Source organism: Octopus bimaculoides, chromosome 21, assembly GCF_001194135.2.
Source record: "Octopus bimaculoides isolate UCB-OBI-ISO-001 chromosome 21, ASM119413v2, whole genome shotgun sequence".
Taxonomy (NCBI): Eukaryota; Metazoa; Mollusca; class Cephalopoda; order Octopoda; family Octopodidae; genus Octopus; species Octopus bimaculoides.
Window position 1 is genome coordinate 33,083,088 of NC_069001.1, and position 16,143 is coordinate 33,099,230.

The 16,143-nt window shown below is 31.8% G+C and overlaps 1 protein-coding gene across 6 annotated transcripts in view; it reads left to right on the top strand.

The window, feature by feature from the left end:
* The window catches only part of LOC106880510 (potassium voltage-gated channel subfamily H member 8), a 136,251-nt gene that overhangs the window by 117,554 nt on the left and 2,554 nt on the right, over window positions 1-16,143 (top strand). For 4 of the 6 annotated variants that reach the window (XM_052975401.1, XM_014930489.2, XM_052975404.1 and 1 more), the window contains 6 exons: window positions 815-1,064; window positions 1,765-1,997; window positions 3,592-3,683; window positions 7,229-7,282; window positions 11,259-11,357; window positions 15,376-15,506. In XM_052975401.1, the coding sequence (XP_052831361.1) occupies window positions 815-1,064; window positions 1,765-1,997; window positions 3,592-3,683; window positions 7,229-7,282; window positions 11,259-11,357; window positions 15,376-15,506 (859 nt within the window). The remainder of the gene's footprint in view (window positions 1-814; window positions 1,065-1,764; window positions 1,998-3,591; window positions 3,684-7,228; window positions 7,283-11,258; window positions 11,358-15,375; window positions 15,507-16,143) is intronic. The other 2 variants (XM_052975402.1, XM_052975403.1) reach the window with 2 other exon arrangements.

The window sequence follows — 16,143 nt, forward strand, 5'->3', positions numbered from 1 at the left end:
ATATATATGTATATATTTATATATATATATCTGTCCAAAATACACAGTAGGAATACAGGGAGAGGAGAGAAAGTAATAATTGAGTGAAGGAGAAGTAGTGAGAGTAATAGCCATGACTGAGAGGGAGTGAGAGAAAGTAATAATAATGATAGAGAGAGAGGAAGTGGCAAAGAGAGCATTGTGTATCTTCTATTATAATAATCTACTATAATAATACTCCAGTGAATTTCTCTGTCATAACATATGAATGAGAAGGGAAGGGGTGATCTACCAATGGAAGTGGGATGGTGAAGAGTTAACGGTGAAATAAATATCAAACAGTGCTTCAACTCTGTGTAAGTATATGTGTGTGCATGTAAAAGGGAGGACTGTGAATGTGTGTGTATGTTTGTGTAGAATATATGCTTGAGTGAATGTATATGTGTTTGTGGATGTTTATTTAGAAAGATACATAGAAAATAGAATCTCTCTCTCTCTCTCTCACACGCACACACACACACACACACACACACACACACACACACACACACACACACACACACAGAGTTGAAGCACTGTTTGATTTCTTTTTTACATTTTTGTACCCTTTTTATATATAAAATACTACAATTAGCTGTCATTTTTGATGGCACGGGGCCAGCTAGTAATAATAATAATAATAGTAGTAGTAGTAGTAATGGTGGTGGTGTGCAAATATATAAATGATACAAGAATGAACAATAAGTAGAGGTGTACATCAGATAAATATACATCTCACAAAAGGTAGAATATTCTTTATAATCAATCAATCATTTACTTTTCTTTATCATTTCAGTTATTTTATGAATTCCCAGATGAAATGAAAGGTGAAATATCAATGCATCTTCATAAAGAGATTTTGTCTTTGCCATTGTTTAAATGTGCTACTCATGGATGTATGAAGGCAATATCCTTACAAATTCGACGTACTTTCTGTGCACCCGGCGAATACTTGATTCATCGAGGTGATGCCATTAGCTATCTTTACTTCATCCTTAGTGGTTCTCTGGAGATTCTCAAAGATGACAAAGTGGTGGCACTATTAGGTATGTAATCAATTCTTATAATGTGCAAATTTTGGTTAATTATTGCTTTCTAAGAAAACTTATTTTCTCCATTTGCTGAATGGTGTCCCTCGTTTAGCTTTTCAGTCTTCAACATCCTCAGTAAATTTCTTTCTTTCTTCTTGATGGTTATATATTACTAGTTGAGTACTGGGGTTGGTGTAATCAACTTACCCCCTTCCCATAAATTTCTGGTCTTGTACCAAAATTTGAAATCAATATTTACAATTGCATTTTCATAATAAATATATTTAAGAGAATTTTAATTTTATGTTGTCTCAGTAAATAGCACTTAATTCAGTGCAGCCATCAAATATAAAAAATATCTCAGGTTTCCCAACCATGTCAAACAAATATTTTCTTTTTTTTTTTCTGCATGACTTTAATGAAATTGCTAATTCCTGCTGCTAGGTAGGACAAACTCTAATGCAGTATTTAGTTATGCCTCTTTAAATATTATTTAGCATTTAGTTATACCAATTCTGATTTTCAATGTCACTAAGATCAATTTTCTTTTTCATTCTTCTAGGGTTGATTAAACAAAGTATCAGTCAAATACTAGAGTTGATTTCATTAACCATAGTCTTTCCCCAAGTTTGTGGCATTGCGCCATTGTTAGAAATTAATATTCTAACTTTTAATGTTCCCTTGTTTTTTAATCAATTATATTTTTCAAATCTAGGTAAAGGTGATCTATTTGGTATTGACCTCCAATTTGAAGATCCAGTCGCTAGTTCCAGTTGCAGTGTGAAATCGTTGACGTACTGTGAACTTCAGTGTATCAACCTAATGGGATTTATCAGTGTCTTGTCATTATATCCTTCTGTAGCAGAAAAAATTGCTAATGCTGTCCAGCAGGAACTTACCTTCAATCTCAAAGATTGTGAAATTGATTTAGAAGCAGAGAATAATTTTGTAAGTTAAATTTTCTAGCAAGCCTCTGTTTCTTCTGTTATGCTCAATTAAAAAAATTAAAAAACATGATTAGCATAAAATGATTTTGAGGTTCATTTGGGTCAGTGGTTATGATGATGTAATGCTGGCTTGGCTCTTGTGGTATTCTCTTGTTTTTCAATCTGATGAGAAATAGCAACACCCATAGATATTTTTAGTCCTTCTTAAATTGAGAGTAAGAACAAGTGGGTAATAATAATGTTGAGTTTTGAGTTTACAATTTAGTGCTTGAGTAGTAAATGGAGTTATTGAGGGATGTATAAGACTTCATTGTTGTATGTTTCTCATTTACGTTGTTAGCTCACATAATAACTGCAGGTGTGGCTGTGTGGTAAGTAGCTTGCATCTCAACCACATGGTTCTGGGTTCAGTCCCACTGTGCGACACCTTGGGTAAGTGTCTTCTACTATAGCCTCGGGCCAACCAAATCCTTGTGAGTAGATTTGGTAGACAGAAACTGAAAGAAGCCCATCATATATGAGTGTGTGTGTGTTGTGTTTGTCTCCTGCCACCACTTGACAACCAGTGTTGGTGTATTTACATCCCCATAACTTAGTGAATCGGCAAAAGAGACTGATAGAATAAGTACCAGACTTAAAAAAACAAAAACGAATAAGTCCTAGAGTCAATTCATTCAAGATGGTGCCCCAGCATGGCCACAATCTAATGACTGAAACAAGTAAAAGATAGACTATAAGAGATGAGTCACTATTCATTTAATTATAAAAGTATGAACAGGACCTCCACCTTTCTTTTTATTTTACTAGAAAGGCCAACTGAAGAACCTAGAGTTGTGTCTTCTCTACAAATTGTATTTAAATTTTCCAACTTTTAATGTAACGTACATGATGCAACAGTTATTTTAATGGATATAGAGTAATATCAACATAAGTGATATGTTTATTCAAATTTTCTGAAACCATATCTACACACGTGATGACACCTCCTCATGTACAATACTGTATATTTTAGTGATTCTCTCATCTCTACTTTTGAAAATACAGTGATGACTCCGTTTCACTGAGTTTTAATAAGACTGAAAAATATCTAGTGTTATCTTCCAAATGCTGAAATGATTAAAATAACATTAGTTATTGGATAATGTTGTATTCATCACTGAATAAGCATTTTAAATTAGAGTTTTGGTAATCACTGTTTTAAATATGATTCTCATGCTGAAGGTGTCTCTGAATAATTAACTTCTCCCAAAAGGGAGAGAGATAGATAGACAGACAGATAGATAGATAGATATTTAGAGAGAGAGAGATGAAGGGCCAGAATAGGTGAGAGAGAGGACAGAGCAAGAGGATGATGGGAAAGGTAGTGGGAATGGGGTGAAGTCAGAAGAGGATTGATTGAGAGAAACAGAAGTGAACAAAAGTAACAAAAATAACAATATCAGTAACAGATGTTCAATGTCTTATTAAAATTATCATATAAACATTCAGTAAGATATATTTTAATTATTCCAATAAAGGAAGAAATAGCAATGAATAATTACAATATTAAATGTAAACACATTTATATATATATATATACATACATAATTTCACAGGATAATACAAGGCCCTCCATAGTTGATGGTGATGATAGAAATAACTGCAACAATTCGGTAATAGTGCCACGTTATCTGCTTCCTGGATCAGGGTAAGCATTTTCACATAAGTTATTTTATGTTGTATATTCATGGTTTTTTAATACTTTCTGTTGTATTTTATTTTTTAGCTAATCTGAAGAAGAGAAAGACCCTTAATTATTTCAGTTCTTATATTGACTCACAGAAATGGCTGGTTGAAACTATTGTCATTTTAGATTGTTGCAAATTGTTGTTGGAGAGTCAAAATGGGTGAGAAAAAAAATTCAGTGGGATACAGGGTTCATGAAATAAGTACGACTCAAAGAATTGGGGTCCACCTTGTGACTATATTAAGAGTAATTATTATTAGGAATGGTGAATGACAGAATGCCTTGTGTCTTTTCATGTTCTGGATTTAAATCTCACCAAGGTCAGTTTTTATTATTTTTCTTTTGCAGCGTTGATAAAATAAGAAACAACCCAGTACTCAGGTTAATTATATCAACTGCCTTCTTTTTTTTTAAAAAAAAAGTGGTCTTCTACATATATTAGAAGTCAGAATTGTTGTTTGGTTATCTTTACTTTTCATCTCTTCATTGTCAATAAAGAGTGTATACCTTTATTATACTGGCATCATTTAAAGTACGACATAGTTTTCAGATAAAAAGAATTTTCAACATTGTCATCATCACCCTCATTATCATTATTATTATTATTATTGTTAAAGCAGGATTGTTAGCACACTGGGCAAAATGCTTAGCAGTTCTGAGTTCAAATTCAGCCAAGGTCAACTTTGCCTTTCATCCTTTCGGGGTCAATAAATTAAGTACCAGTTACATGCTGGGGTTGATCTAATCGACTGGCCTATCCCCCAAAATTTCAGGCCTTGTGCCTTTAATGGAAAGGATTATTATTGTTGTTGTTGTTGTTGTTGATTTGACAGGCACCATGGAATGGAGATGAATTCTTGGCGAACACTTCTCTGTATTTCAATTTTGATTTTTCAGCTGATATCATTTCACCTGTATAGTATAATACTCTTAGAAAGAAAAAAGTAGAAAAAAAAATCATGGTTCCTACTGGTTTCTGGATTTTCGCTGCCACATGGATCTGAAGTTTCTCATCCAAAGAAGAAACATTTGCTGTTGCTGCTTTCTAATTTTTGATTTAATTCAATTAGGTTTCTTTTCCTCTCCAGGTTGTCCTACAAAAATTTTTGCCTATTTTAAACTCAGTTGTTTAAAATAAAAACCTTTCCTGAAAAAAAATTTTCTGAATGACTATATGATGGAAGACCCATTCCAGCCGTTTATTAACACGCAAAAATGTTAAATTCACTTTAAATATATTTTATGAGATTGTCAAAATTTACATCACTAAACTGTAACCTGGTCACTGAAATAGTTTCACTGCAACTGTTTGAAAGTTTGTTAATAACCAGCTCTGAAAGACCTTAGGTTGTTTTTTTTCCTTTCTCTTCTTTTTTTTTCCTCTTCACATTTTTGTTGAGCTTAGGACTTTTGGGTTTGCTATATTCACACAGATTGACTTTCATCTTTTGACATCAGTCATTAGTCATCATTAGTCATTTTCAGCTTTCCTTGCTTTGTTTACAATATCCTATGTATTGTTATCATTCCCCCAGTTTCTTCCTCTGCTTTCTAACTTACTCCTTATTATTATTATTATTATTATTATTTTTGCCTTCCTCTTTCTGTTGCTACATATAAAATGTAAGGTGTAGCAGAACTTTCCACTATTGTGGCTTAAATCTTACAAATTAATTAGATTAAAATAGATTAAACATATTTTACAAGTGTTATTACAAAGAACAGAGGAAAAAAATGGAAAAAGAGGATTGGCATATGTTAATCTGAAAATAATGCTTTATCAGCATTATTTTCAGATTATAAGCATCTAATAGCACAAGCATGCAATTGTAAAAGCACATAATTATATAAGGAAAATGGGAAACTGAAAATGATTAACAATGACTGACTGATGACAAATATCATGAAGGCAATCTACAGGAATACAAAAAAACAAAAAAAACAAATGAAAAGAAAACATCTCTTAGGGATATATAAGAAAAAGAAAGGAACATGAAAGAAAACTGAAGGCCTATAAGAACTGACAGCAAATTTTGAAACAGTTGCAGTGAAACTGTATCAGTAAAGAAGGTTGCAGTTGAGTAACAAAAATGTTGACACCTCATGAAATGTATTTCAAGTGAATTTAACAATTTTGTGCATGAATAAATGACTAGAATGACTCTTCTACCATGTAATTATTTCAGTTTCAACACATCATCTTGGATTGTGTCACTTGCTAGACAAGTACAACTTCAAAATATTTTCAGGATATTTTCAAATTATATATAGCTAATTGAACACTCATTTCAAAGCCAGATATGATTTTTCTTTTTTACTAGTATATATATATATATATATATACGCACACACACCATTAAAGTGAAAGTATCTGTCATTACAGTATCGAAATGTGATTGTTTCAGTTAATGGAATAGTTTCATTTTTAAAGTGTAAGGATTTGACATGAGTGTTTTTGTTTCACTTTTGACATGTAATACTTAGATAGTGGAGGAGATATGATGTTGCTGTGGGCTCAAACTATGCAAGAAGTTAAACATTTTTTTTGACTAAAACACAACTGGAACCCTAAGTAAGGCATGTGTAAAATTTGAATGAAATTGGTTGTGTAGTTCTCGAGTTTTAGGGAAGCACACACACACAGACAGACAGACAGACAGACAGACAGACAGACAGACACACATTCTCATTTTTATATATATAGATAACATTATTCCATCAGGAAAATTTATTTGAAATATGTACAGAAGAAAATATTTCGATGAACTTTGGCTGATGAAATAATTTTAGAATTGCATAAAATTATTGAAATGAGTATACAAAAAAGATTTTGAAATTTGATCTGTTATTCTCTCAATTTTATTTGGCTCTGTCCCTACAGTTTGGCTTATCCCCAAATATGTGCTACATTATACTTGGTCAAATGTGCAACATCAGCAAATTGGAGTTTAATATGGAGTCCTAGTGCTACTGGTAATGTGTCATGCGCTTAAAGCACACCACAGACCATTGAAGATATTTGGCATATGATGATATCAGGTACAAAATTGGGCTCTCAAACAATCAAGAGATGACTAGGTCAGCATTTTGGTCCTGATTTTATAAAAATCAAGCTAATTAAAAATGTTTTTCTCTTTATGTCACAGGAGTTATTATAGGTAACATTTCAAGACTTGGTGGTCACCGAAAGCTAGATGAAATGAAACACTGCTTATAGACACAACAAATTGCCTCCTTGTGCTGGTAGATCAATATCTTATCTGTTGAACATTTTACATGAACGTTGTCTACTTTTGTTGGCTGATGGTTGTATTTTATAAAACAATATTAAAGTCTACCTTGTTATGATGCTTAGAATAGTCCTTTTTAGTATCACCAGTATGTCATTCCAAAATTTCATTGTAAGAAATGAAAAGCTGTTACTGTAGCTGAACCATACAAATCAAGATATAGCAGCAGTCTTTTTCACCAGTTTCATCTGATATTCTTTTTTTTCCTCAATGCAGTGATATTGATAATTTTGGAAGAAACAACTTAATTCGAAGATGGCTACAGAAAAGGTACAGTTGTATATGTATAAGCAAGTTCTGCCCAGAGTAACAATGTAATGTCTTCCTTGACACATCCAGCCCACCTCAAATGAAACCCAGCTCCAACAGGTTATGCACTTACATTTAGCTTGATGGTAGTGATTACTCAGTTATAGTTCCTGTAGATCATAATGTAGGGAGCAGACTCAATCAGTTTATCTATGTTTCAATGTAATAGATACTTAATGATTCATGTATGATCAGGTACTGTCATGCACAGGAATAGATGTTGAAATTTCCTAGTAAACTTCACAAAAAGTCCTTCAATTAATAATATCAGAATATATGTATACATATGTGTGTGTGTGTGTTTGTTTAGGTAATTATGTATTGAAATTTATACTATGGGTTGATGCAGATGTCTGTGTGAATATTGTCTTTAGTGAATGTGAGGCAAAACTTGCTTTATTCGTCTTTAAATTTATCTTATTTTTATTCAGTTGTATTTGGACAAATTTTTGTAATTGTTTTTATTACTATCTTGCTGCTGAAAGTAATCTTCCTTGTTATTTTACAACAAGGATACTTAATTGCTTTTTACAGACAAATACACTTTCCAATGTCATCTATGTAACACACAAACTGTTTATTAATATTTCTCATTGACAGAAATAATACATATCTGAAGGAGAAACAATCTTTATTGTGCACTCAATATATCATATCACATTTTCATTTATCATTACATATCTTATTGCCCAGGTTTATAAGAACTGGTGACCTTCATTAATGAAATTAATCAGTCTAACTTATGACTGTGATTATTGCTGTGATTATTGCTAAAACTTCTGTAGTTATTAACCTTTTGACTGCGAAATTAAATGTCATGGTCAATCCAGTAATGATGTTATATTTACCAAAAAGATGAAATTGGTATTTTCTGCCAGTCACATTGCCTCAATAATTTTCATATATTTCAACAAAAAAAAAAGTGTTCAAACATGACATTGAATTGATTAAAATAATTGGTTCATCAACAAAAGATGGATTGGTATATAAAACTGCTTTCTGCAGTTAAGGGTAATGAAACTTTGAATGGATATATCTGATTTCTGCTGTAAAAGGGTTAACCATACAGTAAAAGGAACACATCTTTTGCAGGTTTATGAATACTTATTCCAGTGGTTCCCAGACTTTTTTTTTTTACTTACTCTGCACTCTAGAGCAAATTTCAATGTTTTGGTGCACTTTATACATAAAACTATAAACTCTATTAAAAGTAGTATTTATATATCTTAACCCATATAAATTTATAAATAATTTGAACTTAAAAAAGTCATTAAGTGCTTGTTAATTGAGTAAACAAAGTATAGTTCTCAAGATTTTAGAATATACTTAGAACTTGAGTTTCTATTTTTTTTTTTTGCATAGTTTTGTATAAATATAATTTTATTGTTTTCATAATGCACCTAGCTACATCCCACAGTACACCAGTGTTCCTTGAAACATCATTGAGGAATGGCTAATCTATTCTAACCTCATCCTATAATTACTATGATTTTTACTTTAATATCATTATCTATTGGCTTTAATGTTCAGTATTTTTTTACCCTATTTATTGTACCTGCTTTCCTTCACATATCTTACTACTGACACACACCGTTCAATAAGATTCTGCTAATATGCCACTGAAACACACCAGGATTTTGATATTTATAAACACTGATAATATATATATATATGATTAGTGTAGCAAATAACTGAATGTAACGTTACCCACCCTGATGCTTTCAATGTATTAATTATGTCTGGAAGATTTATGTTTTTCATTCTTTCTGTCACCTGAATTATGTTTTCTAATTAGAACCTTACTAGTTTCTATGGAGGTCCCTTTCTAAGTGAATTATTTAAAAATATACTTTGCTAGTAATATACTCATCCATCTTAAATCACAATGAATAACATATTTATATCATTTTTTTCCTTCGTCAGTGCTGCATGCAAGTACATTTATAGAAATGCAGTTACGCCTCCAGTCTAAATAGTCTTTTTTTTTTCCCCCTGGTTCAGTGTAAACTCTTAGTGTCATTTATTTTCATGGGACATGTCATTTGGGAAACCCATTGCTTTCTGATTTCCTGCTGCTGTATTTCTCTGTTTCCTATTTTCTTTCATAGCATCCAAACATGACTTCACTCATACTCTACCACTGCCAAGTGCGGAACCAGATCAATGGTTTGCTATAGTCTGACTCTTAAGCTATGTTTCTGTTCTATAACAAAGTGTAAATAGAGTGGACATTAACATACTTGATGTAAAGAGGCAGTGTATTTCAATTAATTCAAATTACACTGCTATTAATGAGAAACTATAGTTATCTTAATGATTGATTCTGGTCAAGAAGGACAAGGGAGACAACTCTGGAATTAAAATTAATTAAATGTTGGATGCTGTGGGGAATAAGTGTGATCTTTAGCAGTGCAGTGACAACTCTGGACATATTTCTGTCTTGTTAGGCCTCATTAGTAAAGCATAGCCCAACAACATTGCCAGATATTAGAATTTTGTATATGAATAGTGAGTGGTGTAATATAACTTGAGAGAGTACTTCTTGGTTCACTACATCAAATTTGTTAATACCCACTTTATTGTGTTTCAGTTAGCTCTTGACTTGGGGTATTTTACCCCAGCCGTCTGGTTCACCAATCCTCAGTCAAATCATCCAACCCATGTTAGCATGGAAAGCGGACGTTAAATGATGATGATGATGATAACTCCATGCCTGGAGTTGTCACTATACTTCCCAAGATCTAATTAACCCCCTGAGTTCATTATATATTTCATTAGTTTGTATTTTGGGTTTTCTCTTTAACCAAATTAGCCATTAAGATAATGATTACTTCTAATCCCTAGGGTGTAATTTGAATTAATTATAATAACTTAGTTCATTGCATCAAACACTTCAACACACACTTTACTATGTTTGGTATTTTTCTTAGGTCATCCTTATTATATAAATACTGAAAAAAGTGTCTGAAAAGGTATTGTTATACTGAACATGTGTTCAATCTTTGCCACTGTAAATAACTGCATTGGGATTTTTTTTAAAATACACTACTCTATACAGCCCAATTTATTTGACCAGAGAATATGTATTGCAAACTGCTTCATTTTTTCTTCTTCAAACACTGAAAAAAATTTAATACTAACACAGATAAAACATTCTGTTTAGTCTTCAATGTTTGGCTATTTTTATGCTCTTTCCTATTGAGAGAAACTTTTCTTAACAGGAAAGAGAAGAGTTGGACATAGACTGATTAAAAGAATTGAAAGTAAAGATGTTTCTGTGAGCCACAAACTGGAATTTGTTATTGGAGAAATTGAAAACTTGTAAAAGAATGAGTGATTGGATCTGATAACATTAGGTGTTACAGAAGAATTTACTTATGTTTATTTATTTTATTAGCTCAGAGGTTTATATTCTTCAGAAAAAGAGGAAATGATATTGTGATGGTCATACCTTTCTCAAGGGCATGGCAATATAAACAAAATGAACTTACTTTAAGTAGGAACTGAAACTAGTTTATTGATTTGGGTTTAGCATACCTTGATTGTATGGTCTTTACCTCATAAGAACTAATAAATATTACAAAAAAAGTCAGTGTATCAATTTGTGCTAATATTGAAAAGGGATAGAGGGATGTAAAACCAGCCATAAAGAATAGCTGTGATCAAGTAACTAACAAGGTAGACTATTTAAGGGTAGCAAATTAGCAACACCTTTAAATTTAAACAATTTTTCAGAGTTTGCTTTTATAAATTTTTATCAAATCTGAAAAGATCTGTAAGAGAGTAGCTTAATGTTCTACATTTCAACAATACCACAACCAGTCTGTCTTTAGTGGTCGAGAAATATGATTAGATTTTCATTATAATCAATGTTGTTATTCTTGACTTAAATATTACCAAGTTCCTTAAGTCACCTTTAAATGGCTTATCTTGGCAGGAACACATTTCCAAAACTTCAAAAACAACAACAAAGAAGAACTTCTATGCCAGTACCAAGAAATAATGCCAGCTTCTCATCTTCCAGTACAATTTCCAGGTCAGCTTTCTCATGGAATCTTGCTTGCACAATCTGGCAGTCAGTGTGGAGAGAGCTTCCTCACCACTAGAAGAGCACAAAATCAAAGCAGTCTTCGTTATTGAAATAGTTCAATGGCTAGAGTTTCTCCTCATTAATTCCAACACCCAGCTGATTATATACATATATATATATACCTAAAAAAAAAAAAAGACCACTTGCAAGATAATTGATGTATTTAAAACAAATACAGAAAGAAAAAAATACTGCCAAAATCATAATTTCTTTTGCTGTAATTTGATATTTAATTTATGTGATCATGTGATGTTTTAATTTTTAAAATTTAAAACAATATTTTGTTCCTATCTGTATTCATTTATTTTTTTTCATCTCTATTTTGTTTTTCACTTCATTTTTTTTTTTTTAAGTTTCTTTTTTTATGAGAACCTTTTCATTAAGATTTCTCATCGTTTATTACTCATTGATGTATTCAGTGCTACAGAATGATAAAAACCAACTAGGTAACCTAATTTTCTTTTCAACCTGGAAATGTTTACTTTTATTGTTAATATATAAGGAAAAGGTACAAACTGTACATCCTCCATCTATAAGTCTGTATTATAATATCTCTGTAAAACATTCATTGTTATATTGGCAGATATGTTAAATGTCATTGTGCAACTAAATTCTCAGAAACTGAGTCTCTGATCTGGATTTCATATAAATTTAGAATTGACTGTTTTTATAAGAGTTTGTCAATTCGTTCAAGTCCAGTGGCTTCTTAAGTTCACAACAAGCTTCATCATCTATGTTTGTCTATATAGCCATAATGAGGCATTCTCTGAAATTAAACTCCAACTCAAATGACAATTACTTAGTAAAATATATCAGCATTTTATCTCCAATATCCTTTTATATTTGTGTCCAGCTCACTAGTTAATCACCCTATGTCAATCTAAGTATCCTATCTATGTTGTCTGGTGAATATTATCCTTGGGAATCTTTGCATGTTCATTTGAATACTCAAGCCCTGTCTACTGTTACAATCATTTCCAATTACAATATACCAATCATTTATAGAGCTTCTTTAGATTGTCAAACTCTTCCCCCCCCCCCCATTTTGTAACACCCTGTACAAAGACTATCCAGTCCATCATCAATCAAATATATAGTTTTAAGAAACTGACTTTCCACTCAGTGCAAATATCACATGGTCATTGTCACTGAATAATCATTTTTATTTTATATTCATTGTCACCTGACATTCATTTTATTTTATGCTCATTGTCATCCAACAATTTTATGCTCATTGTGAACCAAAAATTATTTTATGATTGTTTCTGATATCTTTTAATCTTAATTAGCTCAACCTTCTTTATCTCTTACTGTACAGGATGAAACATTTTGTTATTGAATAATATGTGCTTATGGGCTTGTCATGTGTGAACATGTATATATGCACATATGTAAATGTATGTGTATTCAGTCTTTAATGAGAGCTATTTTTACTCAGGACATCAGCCTTACTAGAAAATGGGTTGATTGTTCATATTTTGTAACAAATATTGTGTCTTATTACAAATATATCTCACACTGAGTTTGTCTTCCTAATTAGAAATAGATAACATAGCAATTAGAGCTCACTGTTGTAACCAGCCAAAAACAATGAGTAGTTGGTGAGTATTTTTTGTTAGTTAGTAGTCCCAATATCAAGTCCTGCTGTAAATTACTTGGAAGGAAACATACTTCATCTATAATTTACTATCCAAGTGATGTTATAGAATAGTATTCTTTTAGAGTTTTGAAACTAACCAAATCATATCTTTTATTTACTTTAAGTTGATAATAGTATCATGATTAATTATATGCTACCAAAATGTTGTTTATTTATGTTTTTTTTTTCAGCTTTTCACAAATAAAGTATGAGCTTAAGACTCCTTATAAATATGTTTTATTAATTTTAATAGGACTTCATGCAGTGTGTTTTAGTTAAGTCATCATAATACAACTTACATTTAATGTTTGCAATAGCATTACAGACCAAATTATGTCAACCTTTTAGCACTTACATTATTCTGCCATAGTAATACTTATTTATTCATTTTGTTTAGAAATAATCATGCATTATCCTCCAGCTTTGAGATTTCGATGAGGTAACTCTTAATTTTTTGAATGGTATTGTAAAGTTGGTGTGAGAGGCTAGATCTGGACAGTGTGAACATGAAACAGGTAGAATATTTTGGTCGGATGTGGCCAGTTTAAATGCTAAAGGGATAAAATATTTTTTTCTGAAAAACTTCTATATAAGAAGTGGTTTTTAAATTATTTTCGTATAATTTGCTTTTCTTCAACAATAGCACTTCTTAATCAACAGTTAAAACAATATTTTATTCACCTTTTTCAGTCTCAGAATATGAAACCTTAGGCAAACATTTTCTCCTACAGCATCAGATTCACTAATACTTTGAGAGTGAAATTTGCTAGATGCAAACTATGTAATAACCAGTTATATAAATAATATCTTATGTGTACAGTGTGATGTACGATGATGTTACTGATGAGTTTAGAGCTCTGTATTGAGTGTCAGCACCCAGGCTACTTTCAGCAGAGTGCTGTCGTTACTACTGTACATAGCAGTATTACTGGTCATGACATGCAAAGAGAAATTATGATAGACACAAGATGCAGTTGATATCATTTGGGAACAAATCATATAAGCTGCAACTTTGGTTTTGTCATTTCTCATTCATATATATATATATATATATATATATGTAAATATATAAAAACAAAAAGATAAAGAGAGCAAAGGTAAGGTTGAAGAATTTTATGGATAGAGTCTTACAGCTGTTTCTGGGAAGATCCAGTACTTCCCTTCATCGGAGACAGAAAAAATAAAGTTATCTATTATTATATCCATAGGCGGATATTTTTAGTATGAAGTGGTAAACTAATCTGTATACAGCACTTACTCGGTATTACCTGTATCCTCCGGGGTTTGGTTAAATCCAATACCCTCCTCAACCTTATATATATATATATATATATATACAGTTAATAGGGTGATGCTTATTTATTCACATTGTTTTGAGTTAATCATGCATTGTCTCATAGCTTCAGCATTTCTATGATCCACTTGTTTAGTTTTAGAATGGCATTGTAGGGTTGGTGTGAGAGGTCAGATCTGGTGAGTTTCAACATCAAAAAGGTTAAATATTTTGGTCATATATGGCCCATTTGAATATTAAAGGGTTAAAATAATCTTAGCCATTAAACTTAAGTTGTCTTTCCTTCATCTACTAGTTTTTCTAATTAGATTTTTTTAATGCTCAGTGTTTGACATGCATTATTACTAACGATTTTTGTTCTTGGGTGGCAACTGTTATTTTCTATTTATTTATCCCTTAAAAGTATGAAAAATGGCTACTATTTTCTTCAAACTTTACTTTTGTTACATTTATTCACACCCCTAAGAATCCTTTTCAACACATGGCTGTGATACTTCCTCACTTCTCCTGCTCATGATCAGAGATGCACTTATTGTCACACACTAAGGAACATGCTCAAGTGGTTAAAGTCAAGTAAGTGACAAGCAAATCTGTGGTATTGAGCAGAATATTTGCTATAATGATATTTCTGCTACAGTAACTCAGCACTGAATCTGTCTGAAATGTAATGGAAAATAGGTCAGTTTGAAAACATTGATGCCCAGGTCACAAAAGCACTGTTTGAAGAGAATAGTAGTCATTTCCTTTGATTTCTAGATAGAAGCAAATAGGAAATAACACTTACTGACCCCATCCCCAAATTTTCTGTACAGTGTTACTATTATTTGGGTTTCATTAATGAAATTTATGAGCCCACTTTCCAGCTGTATCTTTCCAACATTTATTGTCAATTCTCTTTTTGAGAAGCTGAACATACAACATATATAATCGTTGAAAACAAAAATCATATGCAGCAATTTTGTTATCATTGATTTTTTTTCTTTTTATTAGTTGACCTCAGTCTATTGGATTAAGTTTATTTTATTCTGCAGGGAGGACATGGAAATTGGAAATAATGCACACATAAAAGGAAAAGTAAACTTCCAAAATGTTGTGGAAAGAATCACAAAACGTAAGAATATACAGAATACATTAAGGAGAAAAATACAAGAAATGAAAAAACGTAAGTCTTGATTTGATTTTATCCTTTGATTCTTTTTGTAATTTTGTTTTTTTTTTCTTAAAAAAGTGCAAACATTGATATCTGGTAAACACAATGAAAAACATGTTCAGGGAGAGCTTAGGTTTAGTCCAAGAATGTTAGCATTCAGCAAAGAAATACTGCAAAACTGAAGTCTATGTGTGTGTGTATGTGTGTATGTTTCTTTGTTTTGACATCATGTGCTAAATGTAAATAACTTCACCTTCATACAAGCTGTGATTTTTGTTTGCAATCTTCCATGGAATGAGTTTAGCTATTGTGCTATTTGCAATGGAATCGTGAAGAGAAATATTGTCTTGCTTGGATACAGGAAGAGAATCTGGATATAGAAAACCTGCATCAAGAAATTCTATCTTCTGACCCATGTTAGCATGGAAAATGCTAGACATTAAAATGATGGAGATAAAAGATCTTGTATGACTGATTAGTGTGTGTGTGTGTATCAGCAGAAAAGGAACTTATTCAAAACCAATTATATAATTTCCTCAGAAGGCATCGGACAGTCCAAGGCTACAGATGTGCACGGTGCCATGGTGTGAAGTATTAACATATTATCATCATCGTTTAATGTCTGCTTTCCATGCTAGCATGGGTTGGA